The sequence below is a fragment of the Amphibalanus amphitrite genome, unplaced genomic scaffold (assembly GCF_019059575.1).
Source record: "Amphibalanus amphitrite isolate SeventyFive unplaced genomic scaffold, NRLGWU_Aamphi_draft 000425F_arrow, whole genome shotgun sequence".
NCBI lineage: Eukaryota > Metazoa > Arthropoda > Thecostraca > Balanomorpha > Balanidae > Amphibalanus > Amphibalanus amphitrite.
The window spans coordinates 325,632-353,553 of record NW_024881919.1 but is presented as its reverse complement, the minus strand read 5'-3'; the positions used below and the strand labels follow the sequence as shown (position 1 = coordinate 353,553).

General features: G+C 48.4%; 1 protein-coding gene across 1 annotated transcript; it reads left to right on the top strand.

The window, feature by feature from the left end:
• On the top strand, positions 1–27,895 carry LOC122391187. The gene is made up of 5 exons (XM_043384864.1): positions 1–191; positions 6,718–7,046; positions 12,151–12,410; positions 25,312–25,449; positions 27,648–27,895. The coding sequence occupies exons 2-5, from the start codon at positions 6,718–6,720 to the stop codon at positions 27,893–27,895; spliced, it is 975 nt and encodes a 324-aa protein (XP_043240799.1). The 5' UTR covers positions 1–191.
• Positions 27,896–27,922: the final 27 nt, after the last annotated feature.

The following is a 27,922-nucleotide window of genomic DNA, read 5'->3' as shown; positions in this document are numbered from 1 at the left end:
GCGCCCCGCCCCGGGGTAATAACGTACTGCGCAGTTGCAGCGGTCCAGACCGGGACAAAGGCCGTCGGAGGAGCACGAGCTGCACTGCGTCCACCGGCCGGTCAGTGGACAGAGCGGGTGGTCCAACAGTGTGTGGACGGTACTGAGCCCTGTCCACCGGAGCCGACCACGGCGGAGGCGGCGAATATCAGGTGAGCCGGGCCGACCTGCGTGTGTGAGGGGGGGATCTGTGTGTCCCTGTGTCTGTTGTCTGAGTGTGTTTTGTACGTCTGTGTCTATAGTCAGACCATAGGTGTTTATGTAACGGTGTGTATGTGATTCTGTGAGTCTTTGTGTGTCTTCTCTGTGTGCTAGGTACCCGTCTTGATGTGTTTGGATGTCTGTGCTTCATTTGCCTGTATACTGTATGTTGGCGTGTCTGGCCTCTGCTAACATGCATTAACCCGCGCGGGGCTGGGGTCTCCAGCCGAACGCGCGGGGCTGGTGGGGGGTAAATTTCCCCCCCCCCCCTGTTATCTCCCGAACTAATGGTCCGATTTGGAAAATTCGAACGCCAATCGAAAGATCTCATCACGAACAACTAAAAACGTGTACTTAATTTAAAGTTTGAGGTGAAGGTCAAGGTCAGGTCAAGGGTACAAATTGCAAGTTCCTACAGTATCGGCCTTGCACCGTAGTTGCCGAAGAATGGAGTCATGGACTGAGACTGATTGCCCAAAACGTGTTCTTAGGCTACCAAGACAATATTCGTTGCATACAATATCATTCAGAGGTCAAGGTCAAGGTCAGGTCAGGTCAGGTCACCAAAAACAAAATATAGAAAAGGGCATGTGCGACACATGTTTTATGGGTCATTTTACTCATAGAATTTAATAGGCACACTCAATAAGTGATATGGACCACCTCTGGATGAATTTCAGGTCGAGGTCAGGTCAAGGTCAGGTCAAGTGAGGTCAAATTTTGAAGTTGGTTGTTAAGGCCTAAAAAGATGTCTATCAGATGCAGTTTTTCACGGCGAATCGAATGGTGATATTTTTGCTTCCGTACGAGGTCTAGAACTTCAAAAAAAAAATCATTTTTCAAAATTTTTGTGTGTCGTTACGTCATAAAATTTTGAATAACTCCCACATTTTTGAACCGATTCTTCTAAAAATTGGTAAGTATGTGCACATAGACCACTTCTTTGACATATATTCCGGTTTTTACGATACACTCAGAATTTTGGATTTTATAGCTATTTTCCCCAAAAAAGTCAGTTTTTTTTTAAATTGGGTCAAAATCCAAAATTCTCAAAAAACTGAGATAGCCATCTGATAGACAAAGTAGAATTACGTATAACGTTTTGTTACGTCTTGATTCCTTTAAAAATGAAGATGTTAGCGGCGTTTGAAATTTTGCCGTTTTTGAGGTGAAAATGGCGAACATGACGTCACTAAAACGTCAATTTCTCAAAAAGTTTCTGACGAATTTTGCTCAAATTTTCAGGGAACGTGTCAAATTGATGTAAGAAAAGGTACTGAAAGTTTGGCGGCGCTGCGCGCCGCTGTTTTTGAGATATTGCAAAAATTCTCGATGAGGGGTAAAATTTACCCCCCCAGCCCCGCGCGGGTTAACTGGGGGGAGGGCATAAGGGGCGGAACGGGGGGCACCGGGGAACCGTGTTCCCTTGATTTCGGCATTTTAACATAAGCCCTATTGGCTTTGCATGGAAAGAATGGAGCTAAAAGTCAGAAATGCCCCTTTAATTGAAGGTGTTCCGCGCTATTGCAAGGGGGCAAATGTCCCGTAGTAGCTGCCAGTTGCCTCTGCAGTCACGAGATTTTGCCCACCCTGTAGGAGTAAATATGAGGCACTTCAAATATTCTTCAAGCAGTCAAACCTGATGCGAAAATCAATCAATTTCCTGTTTCATTTTCATATTTTGCCGCCCGTGTTTACACTGTTCTTAGTATAATATCGTAGAGAACATCCAGCATCGTATCCACAATCTTGTGATTACCTTTACCTTAGGATACCCAGTGGAAACTTTTTAGCCCGCGCCCTGGTGGGGGGTATTTTTGCCACCTCCCTCTTCTAGTTGTTTCGCATTATCTCTCAAACTAATGCGCCGATCGTCGCGAACATTTCAGTACCCTCTTGTAAATCGATTTACACCTTGTGACCTTTTTCCACAGCCTATGATAGGTTGGCCGTAAATGACGTCAGAGTCACGTCTTGTTCAGGCATTTCCGACCCAAAAGAGGTTTGGTGGGTAGAGCTGTCCAGCCCAAAGTTTTGAAGATAGATACAAATGTTGAAAAAAACAAAAAAGATATAAAACAAGCAGCGCTGCAAAACCACTATCTTCTTTTTTATATATTTGTTTTTATTTTGAACCACAAAATAAAAAAGTGTTTTTTGAAATAATCCCCTGAAATAAAAAACGGATCTTTTTGTTAGCCCGCGCCCCGTTGGCGCGCACAAATTGCTCGTGAAACACATATTTTGCTATTTGAGGTCACTGATACCAGGTCAGGTAACAGAGGTCAGGTCACTGATGATCACAATATGAAGGTGTCGCGTAATACATGTTTAATGGTCCATTTTACATGACAAATGTGCTTATGTCATATGTGGGTAATGCAACCTTTTAGGCCAGTTTTAGGCTACGTTCTGGTGAAGGTCAGGTCAAGTTCAGGTCAAACTAGTTGAAATTTTAAAGTTGATATCTTATAAAAATAAGTATTGATTCCATGCAGCTCGTCACGGGAAGTCTCTTCGCGGTCTTTGTTTTGCGCTACGTGGTCAGAATTGCTAAAAATGTATTTGGGAAATTATGCGTCATCATTTAAGAACAGTTTTTTTCCGCTATAACTTAGCTAAAAAGAGAGGTATGTATCTCAAATTTGGTACGTGGATAGAAGACGATAGGGTCATAATATTTATTTCGTTTTTTATTCGAACTTCGAAAACCTTGTGGAATACTTTTTCCATAAACCTTTTTGGTCGAAAAATGCAGGAAATGACGTCTTTCTGACGTCATTTGTGGCCAGGCTATCATAGCTTTTGGGAATTGTTTGGTCACAATGTGTAAACTGAATGCCCGGAAGACAGTAGCGGTAGTTTTAGACATCGCAGCAACTTTCAAAATAGGCATGTCTTGGGGCCTTCAAGCCCTAGACCCACTTGTGAAAGTGGGACATGCGCATGCTCCGGGGCAGCACAGAGAGGAGGACCGAGAGCGTGTCACACGTCGCTCCTCACGAACTGTCTGTCCATAACTGTCAGCTCTGCCATCGCCCTGTTGACCAACTGGGACGCCATGGTCTCATGTGCCAAGAGTGCTGGCCGCCACGCACGTCACGCTAACCTAAATGACGTGCTACGGCGAGCACTCAGCAGCGCAGGACTTGAGAGTGTGCTGGAGCCCACCGGCCTTGACAGAGGAGATGGCCGACGTCCCGATGGGATTACACTCTTCCCTTTCAGCCGGGGAATGAGCCTCGTATGGGACGCTACCTGCTGCGACACTTACTCATCAACGGCCATCATCAGCTCTGCCTTGAATCCTGGGAGCGCCGCCCGCTGTGCGGAAGAGCGCAAGCGCACCCGATATGCAGCTCTCTGTGAGCGATACGTCTTCGTCCCTTTTGCGGTCGAAACGTCTGTTGTCCTGGGTCTGGCTGCAGCCGGTCTCATGAAGGAGCTTGGCCGTCGGCTGACAGCCCGCACCGGCGACAAGCGCGAAACAGTCTGGCTCTCACAAAGAGTCTCCATCGCCGTGGCCAGAGGTAACGTTGCCTCTGTGCTGGCCACAGCCAGGCCAGCAGTGGGCACCAGACCGGGACCGTCGCCGCCGCCATCGTCCGGACTGACCCCTACCAGGATACCTCAGTCACTCCAGGCACCGGAAGAAGAGCCAGTTGCGGGGCCGCCACTCGACTCAGAGGCTGATCCGCCGACACACCCACCACCACAGACCCCTGCGGACGGCTTTCGTGAGGAGCGACGCGTGACACGCTCTCGGTCCTCCTCTCTGTGCTGCCCGGAAGTGTCCTGAAAAATTGGTGACGATATCTGACAAAACTGGTGTCTGGGCTGTATCAACTGGCGTCCGCGCTGTCTGCACTGCGGCCAGTGGCAGCCCCGCCCTACTGTGGTCACGTGATGTTGTGACCGCCGACCGGGTCAGTTCCCTGGCTGGCCGGGTCAGTTCACAGGCCGGACGGGTCAGTTGGTGCTTGGCAGGCAGCTAACACAGGTCTCTGGTGGGCACGGACTCTACACCCACAATGGCCTCACTGAAGGCCTATGCTGACCTCACAAAGCCCACGATGGCTCATGAGAGCCCTTGAGTAAGCCTCTAAAGGCCCCCTCCGCTCTCAAGAAGCCCATGCCGGTTTTAGTAAGCCTGTACCGGCCTCTGAGAGGTCATGCCGGCATCTAGGGGTCCGTCTCGACCTCAGAGGGCTTAACCCTCGCCGGCCAAGGGGGGGGTGCCGCCCCCCGTAGGTTTTTTTCGCGATAGCTCCGAACACGCTGGCGATAGAGAGCTGAAACTTTGCATACCTGACCTTTGATCCAAGCCGCATCTTTTGACATCAACCGCATTTTTGGGTCAGGTCAGGTCACTGACCTATGACGTCATAAGTGAACCTCTGCACGGTCTTCAGATGTCGCAACTTCGCAACGCCCTCACTGCCAGAGGAGATGTCACAGGGAATAGAAACTTGCAGGATCTAGTATCCATTATTAGTCTCACAACTTGTATATCTCGGATTTTTCCTAAAGGTCATATGAGGTCAGGTCATTTTCGTGACCTCACTATTATAAGTCAATGGGGAAAAATGAAAACTGCTATTCTGGCGCCGGGAACGATCTCCAACTATCTCAAGCACACAGAATCGTGATTTGATGCATTCCTTGCAAGGTTAGATGCGTCATTTTTGCAATGTTGACCTTCCGTGACGTTATTTATGACGTCATCAAGGTCATATTAGTTTTTCGTCAATAACTCCCGATCAAATTGAGCTAGCGAGTCGAGAAAGCCACCAATGGATTCAGGAAGACCTGCCGAATCGAATGATATGCGACATGACCTCTTTCGACCAACTTCGTGACCTGGGGGTGCTGACCTGACCTTGACCTGAGGTCAACACCCTAAGTTGACCTGATCCGAACAAAAAGTATACCATTCGACGCGCCTGAGCGAGGCGAACACGATGCTGCCAAAATCGGCGCTCTGCGGCCGTTTTTTGCGAAGTTATTCACCAAAAACCGAACCGTACCCTGGGGCACTTGACCTGACCTCAGAGGTCACCGGTTGACCTAGGACCTTAAAATTGGGTACCAATCTCTGCGTCTTGTAACGGCGCACACGCTCGTTTTTTCCGCGACGCGCTAGCTCCACCAGGGGCGAAACGGTGAGGGGGGTCGTACCCGCCCCCCCCCCCCCCCTCGGCCGGCGCGTATGTAGAAAACCAATAGGTCCGGCGAGGGTTAAACATGCATAAGGGCTACAGTCTGACCATCGAGGCCATCGAGATGGCCTCTGATGTCCCAGCACCAGCCTTAGAATTCAGAAGACAGAGGGCCCCACGTTAACCTAAGAGGGCCTACATTGTCCTTAGATAGCCCTAAGCTGGCCTGTTCCCAGTGGGCCCCAATCTGGCCTTAGAAGACCCCACGCCGCTGGTCTTAGAGGAACCCACGCTGCCCTTATATTGCCCCACGCTGGTCTAAAAGGGCTACGCACTGGCTTCTTTGGGCCCCACGTCCACATTTGGCCATTTAGGGTCCCAAAGCGGACTCTAAAGGGCCATATTGCTAGCCTCCGGGGGCTCGACTTCGTCTTATGGGCGCCCTACGCTGGCCTCGAAACCTTTGGTAGGAGTTTGTGTAGACAATTGTTTAGACAATTTATCAATTGTGTAGACATGTTTACGGATGCCTTAACTGATTAGGCAGGATTTTGGTATAACTTTTCCTACGGTATATATAATATGTATGTTACGCGTGGTGTAAAGGTCCGCTTATACGGTGTATATTAGGTGGTAGGTATCTGAAATTCTGGAGTCTGGTTTGTCCCCATCTGCCCAGTCGAAATTCCTTAGCCGAGGTCCTGCTGTGTGACTGTATGTGTGACTGTATGTGTGACTGTCTGTGTTACTGTCTGTGTGACTGTCTGTGTGACTATCTGTGTGACTGTCTGTGTGACTGTGTGACTGTCTGTGTGACTGTCTGTGTGACTGTCTGTGTAACTGTCTGTGTGACTGTGTCAGTCACTAGATTTGAACAGGGGCGAGATGTCGTATGAGTTCACTTACCCTATACATCTGGTGTTTCTAAGTGCATCAGGTCAGGAGCTAATCGCCAAAGGTCGAACCGGCCCCTCACCGTCCGCGTTATGAAAACGGTCTGGCCAGGGGTAGACTTTCGAAGTGATAACGTTTTTTTTTTTATCGTCTCTTTTTTTGCGAAAAACTAGTAACGATAGTCAATTTCTATATTGGTTACCTACATAAGACCTGTCTGCCTGACTGCCAAGCTTGCCTGCCTGGTATGCAACAATACGGGTTGCATGACAAAACATGTCGTAATACGTAATGACATGTCGTTTTGTGACGTGATTAGACACGACGCTGCACGACATGTCGTAATGCGTACGACGTAACGCTACGTACTAGGCCACTGATTTATGATGAGTAGAAACGTAAAAACTGTAATTCTGCGTTCCAGATGGAGATGACAGATGTGAGTGAAGACCTGGCCGCCCTTCGCCGGGAGGTGTCCGCCCTTCGTGAAGTGGTGGCTGCCCTTCGTGAAGAGATGTCCGCCCTTCGTGGAGTGGTGGCCCCCCTTCGTGAAAAAGTGACCATTCTAAACGAGGTGGTGGCAAAAGACAATAAGGAGACAAAGAAGCTCAAGGGGGAGTACGCCGCACTTCACGATGCGATGGTCCGCCTGGAGCAGGCAGTGGTCGAAGAGCGGACCACTCGCCAGACCGTGGTGGAGGATCTGCGGCAGGAGGTCCGCCGGCGAGCGGCGCCATCCGGCCGTCCCCAGGGGTGAGACTGGGAGGCAGCAGGGGTTGCTGTGGGGGCTGAGATATTTTGGAGAGCTGTCATGGTGAGAAGTAAACTTTCTTTGTAGAAGGTGTAAGAAATAAACCACCACTAGGTCTGTGAAGGTCGAGTAGCTTGTAATTGTAATTTCCGCCCAATTAAAGAAACATGCCTTGAATTCGTACCATCTTCTGCAAGTTAGCCGTTTAGTCTCGATCGTATTGTTCCAGCTTTCGACAGACGTCGATTACAGGGGTGTCGTTTTCCGAAAATGATTGGTAGGGCCCAAAGGCGGCGGCCGGCCACATGTGGCGGGGCTTAAAAGGTAGGGTACCCCCAAATCTGCCTTTCTCATCGGATTTCGGCCACTTATTTTTTTCGCCCTGGTCATTGACAAGACAAACCAAAATCTTAAAAAAAAAAACATTTTGGAAGTCTAGGTCCTCAACGAGCTCCATGCACAAAACGTGCAGTTAAATAGGCAGTTATAATAGTGTCGGAGGAATGCACGCCATTCTGAAAGAGGCCCACGCCGACTTAAAAGCACGGCTGTGCTGAAAAGGGCCAGGGACGGTTTTGATGGCCCAAGCCGAATGAAAAAGACGGCTACGGGGCCAGGAACGGCTTTGAAGGCCCACGCCAATCGCAGGGTTCGACAACTAACGAGGTCTCGAAACACCACGATAGTTAGAAAGACCTGCTTGCCAAAATAAAAGGATGATGGTACAAGCCGGCATTCAGAAAGTTACATGCCCGACCATGAAGAAGCAGAGAGATACGTCATCGACTTATTAGACAAAAAAGTTCATTTATTCAAATAACCACCGCTAAGACAAACACATTTCGCGCAGCGCTTCGGCCTTCGGGAGAGCCCTCAAAGTCTCCATAATCAATTGGGTTTTGGACCCAGTCCACGTCCAAGACGGCTGCTTTAGTCTCCCTGCAGTCAGCGAAGCTGCCACTGCTAATTTCCTTATGTTGGGGAAGAGGTGGCAACCAGAGGGTGCAGGGTTCGGAAAAAAGTGGATGCGACAACAACTCGAAGCCACATTTCATCACTTAACTTATCGTCACCCCGCGCAAGTACGCAGGTGCGTGGCCGTGGATCAGTTGCACACTTTATGTCAGCTTCCCTATAGCCTCTCCTCGATGTCTATCGAATGGACGCACATCATCAATTGTGCGCCCCTGTTTTAGAAAGTTGACAAGCAGAGCCCCGTCGGCATACCAAAATGTAACCACTATCACTTTGCCGACTAACTTCAACTCGTACCACTCATTTGGTGGCCGTTACTCGGTGTGCACTGTGCTTCCACTTGCGCAACTCGGCACGGTGTCCCTTAGTGTCAACGTGTGACGCCCACAATTCTTTTACGGTGACAAGTCAATGATATCTTCTAGATATTCGATAAGGGGCCAAACACCCCGCTAAGCCTCCTTTCGAGCTTGCCTTTTCTCAGCAGTGTCAGCAAACGGGGGATACATCTTGCAGAGATCTTAAACATAGCATGATAGATTCCAGTGGCGTAGCCAAGTGGGGGGGGGGGGGCACAGGGGGCGCGTGCCCCTCCCATCGGGTCCAGGGGGCCCTTCGGGTCCCTGCGGCGCCAATCGGCCGCTGAGGGTCCACGCTGGCCATATTTCGTCTCAAAGGGACCCCACAGAGCTCGTCAGAGCATCTCATTGGCCCCTAAGTGGCGTATTAAGATCTTCGTAAGCAGGGCTGCGGAGTCGGAGTCGGAGTCGGAGTCGGAGTCGGTCGGAGTCGACAGTTGTGACGGGAGTCGGAGTCGGAGTCGGAGTCGATTTTAGAAACCCGAGCCGGAGTCGGAGTCGGAGTCACCGAAAATCTGTCGACTCCGCAGCCCTGCTAGGTCTGCGGAGTCGGAGTCGGGAGTTGGAGTCGGTCGGAGTCGACAATTCTGCTCGGAGTTGGAGTCGGAGTCGGAGCTGGTTTTTGAAAGCCGGAGTCGGAGTCGGAGTCGGAGTCGTCGAAAATCCATCGACTCCGCAGCCCTGTTCGTAAGTGCCCCACGCCGGCTTCTTAGAGCCCTTGTCACCAGTTAAGGCCCTAAGAGGCCGCCAAGGGCCCCTTACCAGCCTGCCCCTCACGGTCTCTGAGAATCTCTTGCTGGCCTCTGAGGGCCCATTGGTGGCCTTGGCTCTGAGGGCGCATTGGTGGCCTCGGCTCTGAGGGCCTATCGGTGGCCTCTGAGGGCCCTTACCGGCCTATTAGGAGCCGGCTCTACGAGCTGCATGCCCGCCTGTGATGGTCCAACACCAATTCTCTTAGGGCCCCAATAACTGTGAGGAGTGCCTCTGATAGCCCACACCGGCGTTTCTGAGAGCCCACGCCGGCGTTTCTGAGGCCCCTTCTCCCCCAGTTCTGAGGGTCTTCATCAGAGGCTCCTAAGGCCCTACACCAGCGACTGTGACGGCTCCACTGAGTCCACACTGGTGACTCTGAGGGTCCCAGTGGCGTCTGAGAATACTATTCCGGTCTAAAGGGACCCCTCGGCGCTCCTGAAGGCACCACCGACCTCTGAGGTCCCCTTGTCGTCCTATGAAAGGCCCGCACCAGCACTCAGCTCAGCAGCTCTAAGGGTCCCACGCATATCTGTGATGGCCATAAACCAGTGTATCTGAGGGCCCCGAAACGGCGCTTAAGAGGGCCCTCACCGGCGACTGTGCAGGTCCCACTCCGGCGCCTCTGAAAGCCCCACACATATGCATCTGACGGACACCCACCAGTGACTTTTGCGTGGCCCACACCGGCAATTCTGAGGATCCCACCGGAGTCTGAGAGTACCGTGCCGTTCTCTAAGGACCCCACTGAACTTCTGAAGGTGCTGCCGGCCTCTGAAGACCCTTTGCCGGCCTGAGGAGTGAGGACACCTTGCCTTTCCCTAAGAATCCTCTGCCGGCTTGCGAAGGGTTCGCGACAGCAGCTCCTACGGCCCACAGGCCACACACATCTGTGACGAATGTACATATATGCTTATTTGCTTATCTGTTTATTTTGATTTTTTTTACCAAGTAACAAAAGATTGGTAGAGCTCAGCGAACACTGGTAGGGCCCAAATAAACATTGGTAGGGCTCGGGCCCTACCAGGCCTATACAAAACGACGCCCCTGCTGCAATCTGCATAATGTTGGCCATTTCGGGGCATTATATCCCGCACGTATTTACATGTCGTCATCAGCAATCGTGTCACAAAATCTAATCGGTCGTATCAAATCGATTGGATTCGTATGAAATCAACTCTGAACGATTTTATTCAACCGAATAGATTTGACAACATACTATTGCTGACGACGATATGTCGGGGAGAGAGGTCATATTGCGCCATGTTCTTAAATGCGCCACACCTTCCTCCTGTCCAAAATTCGATTCGAATGAATGCTCGAATGTGTGCATTTACTTCACCACCAATAACTCACTCTTATTCCGGTCCACGGGGGCAGGTGAGGTGTCTCAGCTTTCTCACAGACCTTTTTTTGTGATTTCCTCTATTTTCTTACGCGAAACAGTCTATTTCGACCTTTGCTAGTGTCATGGTTTATCTTAGAGATAGTGATTCAACTAATAATCATTGTTAATTGCTCGTTTAATGGTAGTTTTGAAAGTTTATCATCACCGTGGCTTCCTGTCCTTGCCATATTTGAAGCTCATGAAAAATGTGTTCCAACCGTAATTGCGTCCACCCTATTTGCGCCCTATTCTTCAGCCCAGAGAAACAGCATCTTGTGGTTGGGACACATTTCATTGAACACTTTGAATATTAGAGCGCTCACCTTACCATTACCTTAGCCTTCACAGCATAAATGTTTAATGGGCTGACACGTCCAAATAGGCTACTTAGTTAGGTGGCAAACCGTTGTTTTTAATAGGGCGCTTTTACATGAGAGGCATGGGCGCTTTTTGATGGGGTAGTCCGTAAATGCGCCCTTTGCAGGTGTGTCGGAAAACTTTTCTCTTGTTATTTTTTATGGGTGTGATACAAATTAGGAGTTGTAATTTGATGCCAAAATAACTGAGGTACAATTTGAGATATCATCAAGCATGACAGCTGGTCAACTTTAGCCGCAATAGGCCGATATCCTTAACCCTATTAGTGGCAGGCTCCTGGCTACCTCTATTAGTGGCAGGGGGGCTGTTTACGACCCCCCCCCCCCTGATATCTCGAGATCTAACGGGCCGATTTTCAAAATTCAAACGGCATTCGATTTCGCTCCACGTGATCTCATTTCTAAAAAATGAAAAAAATGTCAATAGGGGGGGGAAGGGGGGTAAAAACGGGCAAATTGCAGATACATTTTAGACTGTTTATCACGGCCAGGTTTCTGAACCAATCTTAACGCAACTTTTGCCCATCGATAGAGAATGAACCAGTAATTCACATGGATCCTAAAAATATGCATTTTCAAAAATCATAGGCGGATACAGATCATTGAGATTGGGGGTACACAAAAAGTATAGTAAATAAGGTTTTTGTTGGTACTGTTTCTAAAAAGGGTGGTAATGGTCTTGTTATGTTACAATTTTCTTATGAGAGAACGACTACAATTGTATTGGTCATGCATAGGCGGTGTCAGGGCACCTATGTTGGGAGGTAAAACATGACCCCCCTTTTTGGACGCCTGGATCCACCTATTCTAGCAAAAACGTGTCAAAAGGGGATGCACAATAATTTTTTATATGTTATCACATGATACCTTTCATTCACTGTTCGTAAAACTGGTGCAGCATCGTGATCTTCGCCCAAATGACTCGCTTCACGAATAGGACCCCCCCCCATTCCCAGTGCTCTGGAGCCGCCCCTGGTAAAGTTATGAACTTGAAATTTTCAGGGAATGTGTCCAATTTAGTTTTAGGAAAAGTCAGAAAATTTCAGCATCGTAGCTTCAGCGGTTTCGGAGATATTCCCGAAAAAAAAACTGACGGGTGGATGAAAACAACCCCCCCCCCCCTGCCACTAATAGGGTTAAGGTGGCGCAATATGACCTCTCTCCCCTACCTAAATGCATATCGGATCATCAAAGGAGCCAACTAAAGTTGTGAACTTCTTTTGCATTTTGATTTATGTTCTTTTTCTTGTCTTTTCAGTAAAATTACAAAAGGGTTTCATGACGTCACGGTACAGACGGAGCCGCAGCCACCGGCAGACAGTGATACCACAGTGCTGAGAGAGGCGCTAAGGACCGTGACGACGTTCGACGCTCCGTCAGCCCTTGGCGAGGACCAGCTGACGGCGCTTCTGCAGAGTCTTCCCCGCTTGGAGGAGCTGACCGTCAGGGTGCCGTCCTTCGGAACGGGGCGGTGGCTGCGGCTGCTGCCGACGTCACTGAGGACGCTATACGTTGCCGGTAAGAATATGTTGAGGAAACGCGTACTATTACTTGTGAATGGTGGTAGGTAGTAGGTACTTACATGGTACATAAAGTAACAGTTTCAGTGATATACGTTCAGCGGACATATGTGTGCCATGCTACCTACATGCTACACCAATATTAGCCACTGTATTGTAGATACCTACTTTAGGGGAAGTTGGGGGAACGCCGAATACTTTTTTTCTGACGCCCGTAGCACTCAAGGTAGACAACATAAGCTATTCTTGTTGGCGTCATTCGAGAGGCCAGTCTTTTACCTTTCAAACATACCAGGCGCATTTGATGAATTCGCATACCGTTAAGCGCACAAACTAAAAATATCAAAGAAGTGACTTTTTCGGCGTTGCCCCGGACTGCGGGGAAAGCCGAAAATGGGAGAAATGATCTACGGGGAATGCCGACATTGATGTTTTACCACTTTATCTCAAACTTTATCCAGAATTTATCAAAGCTGACATGCGTTTTAAGAGCTTGAGGACGCTTGGTGCACACTGGAAGTTATAATTGTGTGATATAATAAGAAAATGCCAGGTAAATAATTCCTTATAGGTAACAGGCCGTTGTGTCGGTTGAAAGTGTAATTTGTGTGACTAAAAATTCGCGTTGCTATTCTACAGCAGTAAAGTCCACGTAGCGTGCTTTAACCTTCCAGGCGGTGGGGGGGGGGGCAATTTTTTGCCCCCCCTTTAGTTTTTTCGATATATCTCGAGAACCAATGCGCCGATCGTCACCAAACTTTCAGTACCCTCCCGGGAGCAGCTAGCGCACATGGTGACCAAAAATTTTTCCAAAGGCTGCGATAGGTTGGCCGCTAATGACGTCAGAGTGACGTCATTTTTGCCATTTTCGACCCAAAAAAAGGTTTCGCGAGAAGAGCTGTCAGGCCTACAGCTTTAGAGATACAGAAAAATGTTTTAGACATAAAAGGTGTGGAATTAAAAGAGCTACAAAACTGCTATTTCGGTTTTTCGAATTTTTTGGATTTTGACCCCCAAAAATCAAAAAATAGATTTTTTGAATATAATAGCCAAAAAATCCAAAAAGTTTTTTAAATTTCGAAAAAACCGGAATATATGTGATAGCCCCTACCGCCTTCTATCTACATACCAAATTTGAGATCGATACCTCTTTTTTTGGCCAAGTTATAGCGAAAAAACTGTTCAAAATTGATGACGTCAAATTTTCAAACTCAATTTTTAGCAATTCTAGACCTCGTAGCGCAAAACAAAGACCACCATTAGACTCCCCGTGACGAGCTGCATCGAATCGATACCCATTTTACGCAAAAATATCAACTTTGAAATTTGACCTTTTTTGACCTGACCTTGACCTGACCTCCACCAGAAAGTGACCTAAACCGTACCTGATGGTCTTATAACCAACACCATTGAGTTGGAAATGAAAAACTGGCCATAAAACATGCATCGCATAACCTTAGTAAAGTTGGGCTCATGTGGTGACCCTTGGTGACCTTTGGTGACCTGACCTGTGACCTGACCTGGTATGACCAGTGACCTCTAATAGCAACATATGTACTAGACAACTGGCGCCTTATCGCTGATTTTCGACAAAATGCGTTTTACTCGGTGTTATAGCGCTTTCCCTAGAAGCCCCGTGAACGGTGAAACATTTTATCTTTGACCTGACCTGTGACGTCATCGGTGACCCCGAGGTCAATGAAATTTGGTTTCCCTCGACAAATTTGACAGGGCTATCGAACGCCATTTGAATTGTCCGGATCCGTCCAGTAGTTTCGGAGATACGGGGGGGGGGCAAAAAAGTGCCCCCCCCCCCCACCGCGCGGAAGGTGGCTGGTAGGCCCACCGCCTGCGGGTTAACGTGCGTAATTGCACGTTTTCGGCATTACCCCAGCCAGCCATACTTTCATTTGCAGGCCCATAACTTTTCAACGTGCCGTATAAATTTCAAATAGGCAGCACACTTATGCAAAGACATGCTGAAGATTACTTGACCGAATTGGCCAGACAAACGGTAGCATAATGAGTAAGAAATGCAGCTTCAAAGGCGCATGTAGTACAAGGAACGCGTACCTTGAAAACGCTCTTGGCGCCCTCACAGCCGTGTAGCGTCTGACCCGGCACTCACCCCAACTTTTTCAACCATCGCTCGCCTCACTGACCGTGCTCACGCTGCCGTGCCGCCGCGCCGCTGCCCAGCCGTGGCGCCGCGCCGCCGCCCTAAAGCCGGTTCGTCACGGTGTCACGCATGTCCATCTTGTGAGGATTTAGCGGCGCGCGCTATTCAACTATCTCGTCCGCCCTGTACTTAACAAAGCTTTAGATCTACCGTTTACATACCTGTCCATCATAGTTTAATACCGGGTGAGTCACGTGCAGTGCACCTCCCACCTCCGACGCGGTAGGGACCAATCGCGACTGTGCAACGACGGGCGAGATCCGCCTCTTGCATAAGTGGTGACGTTGCGTTTATGTTAAGCGGCTACGGTATTGCATCAGCAATGTACGCACAAAGAAGTCACAAGGCCAGCAACGTGACTGACTTGTATAAGCTTATGTAAAGTGACTACGGTATTGCATCAGCATTGTGCGCACAAAGGAGTCACGAGGCTAGCCACGTGACCCGCGCGTATAAAAGCTGACTGTCGCGAGGTAGGTTAGTTCAGTTCGGACCGAGGCACTGTACCATCAAGACCTCTGTCCTAGGGCGGCGCAAGATCCACCGGGTCGTCATGTTAGCGTGTCCCCTGCTTGGCTGAATAGAAGAAACAACTGACATCTGAGTTTTCTTCGGAGCCGAGTCTGCTTCACCAACACCAAGAAGCACGAGGGGCGCCACGTTACATTGGTGCCGTGACCCGGATTAAGTGACGTCAACGACTTCGATGTCACTGCCGCCGCCCAGCCCTGAGGTACGTTTTACCATCCCCGTGCTACCAGCACCGCCGAATAACGGGCTTAGAAGACCGAACCTGGGAACTGGATTCAACGATATTGATAACCCCAACGGCCAGTGTCTTTGCTGGGATACGATCATCCAATCGATCTACTTACTACAAGGCCCAGACCTAACATCAGCTAAAGTCTGCGACTATCACAAGCAGTACCTTGCGAGACGCTACCACCTCAGCCAGACCCACGAGTGCCAGTGCCACTACCACCCAGACGTGCACAGGTGCCTCGATTGCGGGTACTGTCACCACTGCGGTTGTGACCTGGTAACAACATCAGCACCCGGCTTCCATCGCTGTTCTTGCACCTACTGCCTGGAGAGGTGTTGCCCACGACATCCATCGCAGCACATCTTCTTGTCGCGAGCAGTGTACCTGACCCACCTGGTCAAAAGCAACCGGCACGCCGCCATCCGCTGCCCTCCAAACACGCCACCCTCACCGAGAATCTACGGATATCGTGCATCCGTCGAGGCCCCTGTAACCCGGCTGGAACTACGTACCAACATCAACCAGCCCCTAAAGCCGCCAGTCAACAACCGCTGGCCCAGCCGCTTCAACTGCGCCACTCTGGTGGAGGAGGACCGTACCGAAACAGGCCTCGGGGCACCGCAACAAGCCCAGCCTGAGGACCATTCAACGACGACCAACGAAGACATCGAGATCAACTCCACTGCAGCCGACATCGGAGACGACTACGACATCGACGACGTCATAGTATCTGACAGCGGCGAGGGTACCACTGTACAGCCGCCAACACCGGTGGCTATAGTCCCACCATTCCCCGAGAGAACCGGCCAGTGAGGGAGACGACGCCGTCGCAAAGCACCGATCGCCACAGAGCAGGTACGTGCCTCACACCAACAGCAACAAAACGTAAAATTCAGTCAGAAATAATTTTGTCAAAGTCAGATATAGAAAAGTTCAAGCAAAATATCAACATGGAACAGGCAACATTCGTAGAGCTTGCACGATCAGTTCAGCGGTTGGGAAACAGTCAAACTATCAGAGATGCATTGGACATCGGAAAAGTCATATTTGATGGATCGAGTGCCGATACTTTCGCAAAATGGTTAGCGATGATGGAAGAAGTGTGTGACGAATTAGAGCATGATGACGTTAGGATCCTAAAAGCCGCATCCCTCACTCTGAAAGGCACCGCTCATGACTTCTTTCGCGATATCAAAAGACAGTGCACGACATGGTCCCAGCTCAAAGACGCTCTTACCGCTCGCTATTCCCACCTTAATCTCGCGCCCCGTTCAAAACAAAGGATTAAGACTGCCGTCCAACAAACAAACGAGACCGTGTCAGACTTTGCCGAAAGGATCAAAAAGCTAGGACAACAGGCCTATTCAGACCGACTGGAGGAGAAAGAGGTAATCGAAACTCTGACCAATGCTTTTATCAACGGACTCCGTGATCGCCGTATCCAAGAAAATGTAGCGAGAAAGATGCCGAAAACTTTAGACGACGCCTTCAAACTAGCCATTCACGAACAACAGGTAAGGGACCATCTCTCCCTCTTCAAAAATCACTCGACGGTACAGGAACCAGAACCCATGGACTGCGACATTGTGTCCAAAGAAACCAGCAGACTCACGGACAGTGACGTTAAACGCATCTCCGACGTCCTCATGGCCCAAATCTCAGCACAGATGAGGCCACCGATACCAACAACAGGTCCACCACCACCGACAGCTAACCAGTTTCAAGTCCAGCCCCAGGTAAGGCAACAGTACCAGCAAACGCCTCCACGTTTCCAGACCCCGCAGCGACCCCGTAACGCCAACAGAAATGTAGCAGGACCTAATGGACGGTCACAACGTCCAGAGTACCGTTGGACCGACGACGACAGACCCATCTGCTATTACTGCGGAATAGCCGGACACACCCAGCGTATGTGTCGCAAAAGGAGGGCTGACAACGAAGCACCCCGTCAGCAGCAGGGAAACTAGCAAAACCTCACCCTCGGGAGACAAAACAGAAAACTCAAGAAACAAAGCAGGAAATTCAAGTACTACAGGTAAGCCCGGATTGCCCCTACATAGACATTCACATAGGTACACACCCATTTAGGACTCTTTTGGACACTGGTGCACAACTCTCCCTGGTAAGCAAAGAATTCCTAGAGTTATGCGACCCAAAACTTATCAAATCTTCCCAAAACGCACCCAATGTCTCTCTTCGATCCGCAACCGGACATGTATTAGAAGCAGCAGAAAGCGTCAAAATCCGTGTTACGTTAGGCAAGGTCAGAATGTATCATGACTTCATCGTGGTCAAAGATTTCAAGCATGATATGATCCTTGGCGTAGACTTTTTGAAAGCCCGCAAAGCTGTCATTGATTTCGAAACTCAAATCCTCAAAATGGGAAAAGTCGTGCAACCGTTGAAGCAAAAACCAGATCCAAGCAAACCAGAAACCAACCTTGTGAGACTGGCGGAGGACGTAGACGTCTTCCCACGTTCAGGGGTACAAGTGAAGTGCTTCATGTCAAAAAGGAAGCAGTCAGACAAAAATTTTGTGGTCTCGCAACTAGTTTCATCACCGTGCTTCGAAAACGAACCAGGTCTTCTGCTCCCCAATGCGTTAGTGAAAGTTTCAAAAAGCAACCATGTCCCATGGGTTATAGTAAATGAAACAGGTAGACAAGTTCATTTCCGAAAAGGGCAAGTGCTAGGAACTGCTACAACAGCCCAGGACCCAGTACCCAACATCTCTACAATATCAGATGAGGAAACCAGGTCGTCACAACCAAAAGAAAGTCCTTCAGACATTCTTTCAACTTTCAATCTGAATCATATTCCGGAGGATCAACGCGAACCTCTCACAGAACTTTTGAAAAGGAACCTAGATGTGTTTGTGCAAAAAGATTCAGAATTAACAACTACTAACGTAACGGAAATGACGATCAACACTCAAAATCACCCACCTTCATATCAAGCCCCACGTAGGCCGCCACTAGCCTACCGAGATATTTTGGAAGACCAAATTCAGGAAATGTTGAAAGCTAACGTAATCAGGCGAAGTAACTCTCCTTGGCTATCACCAGTTATCATGGTCCCCAAGAAAGATGGAACAATGAGACTTTGTGTAGATTTTCGCAAAATCAATGCTATCACAGTGCGACCCGCAGCTAGTATACCGTCAGCAGAGGACATCTTTTATGCACTAGGCAAATCTAAGTTCCGGACGTGTTTGGATATGAAACAAGGTTTTTGGCAGATTCCCATTAAAGAAGAAGACAAAGAAAAGACAGCTTTTGGAACAGCATCAGGCGTATATGAGTTCAACAAGATGCCATTTGGAACTACGGGAGCACCAGCAATCTTTCAAAATTGCATGAATGCTGTACTAGGAGACGTTCGTCATTTTGCCCTAGCGTTTGTTGATGACATCATTGTGTTTAGCGAAACGTTTGAAGAACATATCACGCATCTGCAGGAAGTTCTGAATCGCCTACGAAAGGCCAACCTCAAACTTAAAATCTCAAAATGCGAATTCATTAAAAAGGAACTAAATTACTTAGGTCATGTCATTTCAGATCAAGGCATCTCAGTGGATGCTGAAAAAGTCGCAGTCATGAAAAATCTCAAAGCGCCCGAAAATATCCGCGAAGTTCGCAGTTTTCTTGGAATGGCATCGTACTATCGCAAGTATGTACAAAATTTCAGTAAGATCGCACGACCATTGACATCCCTCACCAAGAAAAACGCTCGTTTCAAGTGGTCGGACGAAGCTCAAAATGCGTTTGAAACATTGAAAGAAGCCTTGCTTCAAGCTCCAGTTCTCGCGTTTCCAGACATCACAAAACCCTTCAAATTATACACCGACGCATCACAGTATGCGATGGGTGCAGTTTTAGTTCAAGAGCAAGAAGGCATGGATCGAGTCATCCAGTACATCTCCCATCAATTTTCAGATCAAAAACAGAAGTGGCCCACTATAGAACGCGAAGCATTCGCTATCATTTATAGCTTGGAAAAATTACGCCCTATTCTGATTGGAACCGACATCACGGTATATACTGATCACAAACCTCTGAAGCATTTGTTCACAAGTGAAATGAAAAATCCGCGCATTCAAAGATGGGCTATCATTCTTGGAGAATATGCTTGTAAAATCGAGTATATTTCTGGTCCGAAAAATGCAGCCGCAGACATGCTTTCTAGACTCCACCATACCCCAGTAGCCGGCGAATTAAACGACAACTGTCACTTAGATTGGCAAGGAGGTCAAGCTGATGTAAATGTGGTAGACAATGCCGCCAGTCATGAAAGTACTGAGATTGCCATTGACAACGAAAAACCTGAACCACTAGACTATCACAATTTTAGTATGGAATCATTGCAAAAAGCTCAAAAGAAAGACAAAGAACTGCAGGATATCCTCGGTCAACTAGAAAATGACGCAGCTAAATCACAAAATACCCAGTACTTTGTTGAAAATGGCTTATTATACCACCTGGAGAAAGGCACAAAAACACGACCCCTCGCTAAAAAGCAGCTTGTCATTCCGTTAATTCTGAGAAAAGCTGTCTTGGAAGGAGCCCACGACGGGTATCTCGGTGGTCATTTAGGCATTGAAAAGACCACAGACAAAGTCTTGAAGTCATACTACTGGCCAAGTGTTTTGAAGGATGTTTTACAGTACGTCCAGTCATGCGAAATTTGTCAACGGAAAAAGCTGGCGAAGGAAAGGCGACCAATGCAGGACATGCCTATGCCTTCAGCACCAATGGAAATTATTGGTATCGATACGTGTGGACCTTTTCCCGTGTCAGAAAAGGGAAACAAATATGTGTGCACGATTGTGGATCATTTCAGTGGATGGCCGGAGGCGTACGCCATCCCAGACAAGTCTGCAAATACCATCGCACGTATCATTTTGGATCAATTCATTCCACGTCATGGATGCCCTCGCCTGGTGATCAGTGATCAAGGTACAGAATATTGCAACGCACTAGTGGATTTAGTTCACAAAGAATTAGGCATTTCTAGGATCCACACTTCTAGCTATCACCCACAGTCAAATGGGAAAACCGAACGCTTTCATCGTTGCATGAATGACATGATTCAAAAACAAATCAGTGAAGATCAGACGAAGTGGGACGAGATATTACAACCATGTTTAGGAGCGTATCGTATGAGCAAAAATGAATCAACCAAATTCTCGCCGTATTTCATTATGTATGGCCGTGACCCTGTACTACCTGTTGACACACTCCTTCAGCCTCGTCACCGCTATACTGGAGAGGAGTACGTGCCAGCCATGTTTGAACGTTTACACAACGCGTACACAGATGTGGCTAGCAACATCCAACAGGCTAGGGAGCACAACAAGTCACTCATCGCCAGCTCAGCCACCCCCTCTAACTTTAAACCCGGTGACCTGGTATTCTATTTTGACCCCTCGATACCACCAGGTGACTCGTCTAAACTATCACTACCATGGAAAAATCACTACCGTGTCATCTCCAAATTGGGAATTGAAAATTATTGTATTAAGAACATGATCACGGGCAAAACCAAAATAGTGCACTCAGAAAATTTGAGGATCAGGGATTCCAACGATGTATGGGACAGGTCTTATCAGTCAATCAGACGCCCTGTTCAGTTAAGTAGTATGCCGGAGGAACAGCCAGTTCGACAACAACCTCTCCGCGCTGCTCGCCTTCCCTACAGCGATCGAGATTGGTTTGCAAGTTACGAGCCAACACCGGTTGAACTCCCGGACACACCCCTCGTCACCAATCCACAAGTGGAAACCCAAATGGACGAAGAGAATGCAGAGCAACAAGGTCCGCTACCACCTTCGACGATAACCGCCAGTCCCGCTGTTAACTCGCCATACTTACCGGAGAATGGTGAGCACGGTAAACTGACACCATCGTTAGAGAGGAGTACACAGGAGGAACGACAGCCGCAGCATGGATATGCTCTACGATCACGGGGCCCGGTCACTGACCCCGTCGATACTCAGCCTCCTCCAGAAGGTTTTAGTTATGCAACTTCTCGGTACGTACCAAAGAGACAACGTGACCCATCGACCGAGCGGACCCCTGACAAAAGACCACGAGTCCAGTTTGATTTGGATTGCGTGTCCACCGAGACACCAAACCCCAGTGTTGCCATGATCCAACAACCAGTTGTGAAAGAGGACAAATCTTATGATCTGTTCCGAAATTGGCACTCGATGGTATCAAATATGTTGCTATTTATATTTTGTATAGAACTCATGTTTCCCAGCTTTGGCTGATGATGCATTCTCTATCGTTGCAGGCGTAACCATGTGGCAACCCGCGATGATCGCACTCCTAGGTTGGCTCACGACAGTAAGTGTGGTAACAACCACCACCACCCCGAACGACCCCGGTCATTTGTTCATACCAGTAGGAAAAACGTATCCGAGCTACAGCTCTTGGGCAATAACAATTTCGATTAACATCGCACCATTCAAAAGGCATGCGGAAGACCTTCACTCCACGCAAACGAACCTAGACAAATTGGTCAAAGTAGTCACAGAGGTAGCAAATAGAGAACACCAATCAGTAGATAATTCTACCCAACGTGTAATGTTTCTCATGTATGTAAATCACCTACATGATGCCCTAACAGAACTCCATAGTGAAACAGCAGGACTGAAACGAACATTCCTTGACATCCTTCATCCGTTGAACACACCCGATAATCCTGAAATAGGCAATGAGCCATTAAGTAGAGCAAAACGCGGTCTGATTGATGGATTAGGAAATGCCTTTAATTACCTGTTTGGCACAGCCACCGAAAGTGAAATTAAACACCTGTCTAATAATGTGATCCTCTTAAACCAGAAGAATTTGGCGATGGCACATCAGTTTAACGGTACCCTACAAGTTCTGAACTCCACGAGAATAGCAGTAAAAGAAAATCGTTTAGCTCTCCAGTCACTTACTAGTGCAGTTCGCAACCTCAACGCAGCCTATGCGGACACAATATCTGCAATCCAGAATGACACTGACGATGTCCGACTGTCATTCAAGCTTTTTGAACTTACCAACAGCATTATCAGCGCAACCCAGGCTGTCCAATATTTGTACGCAGAGCTAAGCTCTTTGACCCATCAATTTGCCTTGGCTCAGGTAGGGATCCTTCACAAAAACCTCATCCCCAAACGGGACCTCCAAAAACTCCTACGTCGGATAGCTAAGAAACTCCCCTCCAACTTTGAACTACCATACCCAGTTGATCAGCCCAGCGAATTTATTCGCATCGCTAAGACCAAACTTGTCGAAGATGGAGATACCTATCATGTCCTCTTTTACATCCCACTCCTACATACCCGCCATGCATTCGATGTATACCGTTTCTTCCCATACAACGTGCCCATGCACGAGCACAACGTGTCCCTGTCATACTATCCTGATGAACCCCGTTACCTCTTGATGTCGGAGGACCGACAACACTACATACAACCCGAAGCGTCCGAAATAGAAACATGTATACTTGCCAAACAACCCTTTTGCTCCCTACACGAACCAGCGTACTCCACAGCTGGCTCGGTCTCCTGTGTCGTGTCTCTCTTCCGAAAAGACAGACGACAATCCCAACGCTACTGCTCTCCTCGCATCCTCCCGGCCAACGATTCTCCCAAAGCATATTATCTTAACACTGGCAAATGGCTCATTGTTTCGCGTCCACCGCTACGCCTCACCATTATGTGCTCTACCTCGACTACCCCGTTCAGTCGCACTTTATCCCTCACTCGTGCCATCGATATTCTAACCCTCGAACCGGAATGCGCTGCTTCGAGCGACTCCTTTTACCTTCCGCCCTACTATGCTAGCGAAGCACACCTTGAACTCCCCCAGTTCACGCCAGAGTCCGTGTTCGACAACACCTCGCTGCCCATCTGGCGCTCTCACTGGTCTGCCACGCTTGCCAACATCACGCATTACAATCTTTCGTCGCTCCCTCCTTTGCATATTCATGGCATGCGTGCCGACTCATACTTCAACACGATCGAAGCCCAACCACTGGAGCAGGTCACGATTGATTCCCCATCAGCTTTCTCACGTTCCATGCTCATGATGATCATCATTGGGGTGCTCTCGTTTTGTTGTCTAGCATTTTGCGTTAAGCATTGTTGCACCTCACGGGGTACCTACTTTCCCCGCCGCACATTCCGAACTGTCCCGCAAGAGCCCCCGGAGCCAACCTTCGAGCTGCAGGAATCGCCGCCAATGGTTTCGTCCGTACAGAGTGACTCTGTTCCTGTTGAGCAGCTTGAGCTTGAGCATTCAGTTAACCAGGATGCAGCGCCGCAACGAGGTGCCGCTCCAAGTTCACCGTTGACCCGAGTCGCGTTCGTGCCACCGGGCACCGGACCGACCACTGTTTTGTCGCCTCTGGTGTGAGGTACATCTACCGCTCTTCCATCGCTGCTTTCCGACATGGCTCAGCCCTCCAGCCATGGTCAAGGTGCCTCGGCCTTCGCCGTGTGCACGTGGTCTAGCCCAGTTGCGCTAGATGCGGGTAGGTTAAGTTTTAGATTATAGTTTTGCGCTAGATACCGTGATAGCGTTTCGCGTGTGTTTTGTTCATGTACTCTCTCAATGTAGTTACCCTCGCGTTAGATTAAGTTTCCTGGCGTCTGTTTTATGCAACACTCGATGTATTCTACTATATATTATCCTAGCGTTAGATTAAGTTTACTGGTGTCTGTTTTATGCTAATCCTGTGCCCTTCAGGCTCCGGTTTCGACGCAATTTTCGCGTAAATTGCTTTGTTTATAAGGGGGGGAGGTATTGTAGCGTCTGACCCGGCACTCACCCCAACTTTTTCAACCATCGCTCGCCTCACTGACCGTGCTCACGCTGCCGTGCCGCCGCGCCGCTGCCCAGCCGTGGCGCCGCGCCGCCGCCCTAAAGCCGGTTCGTCACGGTGTCACGCATGTCCATCTTGTGAGGATTTAGCGGCGCGCGCTATTCAACTATCTCGTCCGCCCTGTACTTAACAAAGCTTTAGATCTACCGTTTACATACCTGTCCATCATAGTTTAATACCGGGTGAGTCACGTGCAGTGCACCTCCCACCTCCGACGCGGTAGGGACCAATCGCGACTGTGCAACGACGGGCGAGATCCGCCTCTTGCATAAGTGGTGACGTTGCGTTTATGTTAAGCGGCTACGGTATTGCATCAGCAATGTACGCACAAAGAAGTCACAAGGCCAGCAACGTGACTGACTTGTATAAGCTTATGTAAAGTGACTACGGTATTGCATCAGCATTGTGCGCACAAAGGAGTCACGAGGCTAGCCACGTGACCCGCGCGTATAAAAGCTGACTGTCGCGAGGTAGGTTAGTTCAGTTCGGACCGAGGCACTGTACCATCAAGACCTCTGTCCTAGGGCGGCGCAAGATCCACCGGGTCGTCATGTTAGCGTGTCCCCTGCTTGGCTGAATAGAAGAAACAACTGACATCTGAGTTTTCTTCGGAGCCGAGTCTGCTTCACCAACACCAAGAAGCACGAGGGGCGCCACGTTACAGCCGAAGTATTCCGAATGACGACTCGTAACAAACATGCGATAATTGTAGTCACTTAAGCTTCAGAGCATCACTGACAGGTGGCATCCATGTCTTACGGTTTTCGAAATATCTCGAATTTCGGCTTTGCCCCAACTCCGGCATTGCCCCAACTTCCCCTATACTCTTGCAAACGAATATGACCTGTATGTACTGAACCTGTATGACCTGTATGTACTGAACTGTATTAATCAACTGATGCATGTATAAGCGTAGTGCATGCATTGTGCACTATGTTCAATTACTGTCCAACAGTGAGGCTCGAACCTGGCTTTGTCAGTGTCGTCTGTGTCAGGGTTTGACACCACAGTGTCAGCCGCCTCCCGACCCGGCAGCAGCTCCGTCCGACTGCAGTCAGCTGACACAGCTCTGTCTGACAGGGCCGGAGGTGACGAAGCCGAGGTGGCCGGGATGGTACGGGAATGGTCTGTCGGTATCTCTCCAGGGGGTGGCTGCCGACACCATCAGTCACCTGGCTACGGAGCTGGGGTCACGGATTACCCTACTAGTCACGGATGGTGAGCATCGGTTGAAGTTACTCATATATGAATGGCTAGGAAGGGATAAACCAACAGTAGCTGTTCCGGCGCTCAGCGTTCGCTGGCTGTGACGTCACGGCCACCCCGGCGGCCCGCGGCCCGGCTGACCTCCAGTGACCTTGAGACGCGCCGCCGGCCGCGTCAGCTGATTGTCAGCGGTGCGCGGCGACCCTAAACGCTGCCGGACTGGTCAGGTGCAGGTCACGCTGCCGGGCGCTCCTGAACGGGGCAGGGGGCGACACGGGGACACGAAGAACGGAGAAACAGGCCGGCGGCACCGTTCCTTGCTTGTGATTTTTGCTCTAGCCTCTAAGGTACTGTCTATTTTTTTTCTAGCAAATGTTTATAAATAACGTGGGGAAGCAGTTTATCCCCGACACTCTGAAGCCTAAATCAAACCAGGAATAACTGGATACAACACAGATTACATGTACTGTAGGTAATGCTGCCTCCCTCATCCTAAGGTAAGACGGAAGCCATAAGTCATGGTATTTGGTAAGCCGTAGAATGACAAGTCGTGTGGTGAATGGTGCTGGTCAATAATTTGGGCCTGCCATGGACGTAATATTTACGCTACAAAATTTATAACGATACAAAGTTGAAATAATTAGCTACACATAATAGCTGAACAAAATACTTAACCCGCGCCCCACTGGGGTCTGTGTATAACACGCCCTACTGGGGGGGGGGGCTATTCATAGCCCGAAACTACTAGCCCGATTCATTCCGAAACTACTGGGCCGATCGTCAAAATTCAAACGGCGTCTGATAGCCCCGGAAAAACTGTCGAGTGAAACCTAATTTCATTGACCTCGAGGTCACCGATGACGTCACAGGTCAGGTCAAAGTAAAAATTATTAGCACTTTGGCTTGTTCACATTTTGGGCTCTGGCCGCCGTCTTACATACAAGTCAGATCAGGCTCATTTTTTGTTTCCACACTCGTGAACAGATGCTCTAGATACCTTGAGGGTACCAAACTTGTACTTTGATTTTCAGGTCAGGGTCAGGTCATCACAGGTCACGAAAATATTATATCATGCGTCGGTCACGTGACACATGTTTTATGGTCCATTTAGGCCATAGATTTCGAATTTGATGTCGTGTGTGTCATTCAAGGTCATTTTGAGTCGAAATTAGCTTAGGTCAGATCACTTTCAGGTCAAAAAAGGTCAAATTTTGAAGTTGAAATTTTTCAACAAAAAAGGTGTCTATTGGATGCAGTTTGAGCTCAGAAACACGATGGTGCCATTTATATTGGTGTACGATGCCAAATACGTACTGAAAAATTGATTTAAAAAATTAATAATTGTAAATATTTTGCAATAATGCGTATAACTTGGCCATTTTTGAAGATATTTAGCTAAAACTTGCTAGAGTTAGTCATAATCATGCGTTCTGTCACATATATTCTGTTTTTTTTTTCTCGAAAAGTCAAAAACTTTTTGAAAAAAAAAATATAAAAATATAAATTTTGAATAAAATTATATAAAATTTTCGAAATTTTCAAAATTTTGAAAATCCTAGATAGCAGTTTGATAGCGCGGTCAATTCTGAGTCCTTTCATGCAAAGAAATTGGATCTAGCTTAAAAACTGAGCTCTTGGGAGCGATTGCCGTGGTTCAATGTTTTGCGTCGAAATCGGACGAACATGACGTCACTCTGACGTCATTTCCGGCCGACCTATGGTAGCTACGAAGTTCAAATTTTGACACAAGGTGTCAAATTGATGCAGCCTAAGGTACTGAAAGTTTGGCGTCGATTCGTCAAGCGGTTTGGAAGTTATTGCAGAAAAACGGGAGGGGGGGCTATAAATAGCCCCCCCCCCAGTGGGGCGCGGGTTAAGTGAAAAGGATTCAAAAGCTGTCAGATTGATCAATTGACATCATGAAAATATGTCTTATTTCGGAATATAATCTACTAATTTAATTGCGATTTTTATTTTATATGTCAAAGACCCATTATCATTTTATTTGTTGAATATTCTGTTATGGAAAGTCGCCGTAATTTATGAAATTCACATCGTTTTGATAAAGTAGGTACATATTCACTCAGACACGGAATTATCACAGCATTGTAGCCACAAACAGTTTTCACTTTGTGTTTTCTACACCTGTAGGTAAGTGTACTATAATTGAGCTAGACTAATGCCTGACATTGGTTCAATCACCTTTCCAGCACAAATGACTACTATTCCAAGTCAACTTTGTGGTGCCATCATCAGGGTGGACCCAAACACTGTGATCCTTCCGGCCGGAGTCAGTGACAGCGAGCTGACGGAGCTGCGGAGCTCACGGGAGACTGTGAAACGCCTGTCAGTCTCCGCCGCCGACCTCCCGCGACTGAGGGGGCAGCTGCCGGAGGGCCTCCAGCGCCTCAATATCAGAGGTGAGATACCACGGATCATACATGTAATGCCGGTATAATGGACAATGCATATAGATAAACAAATG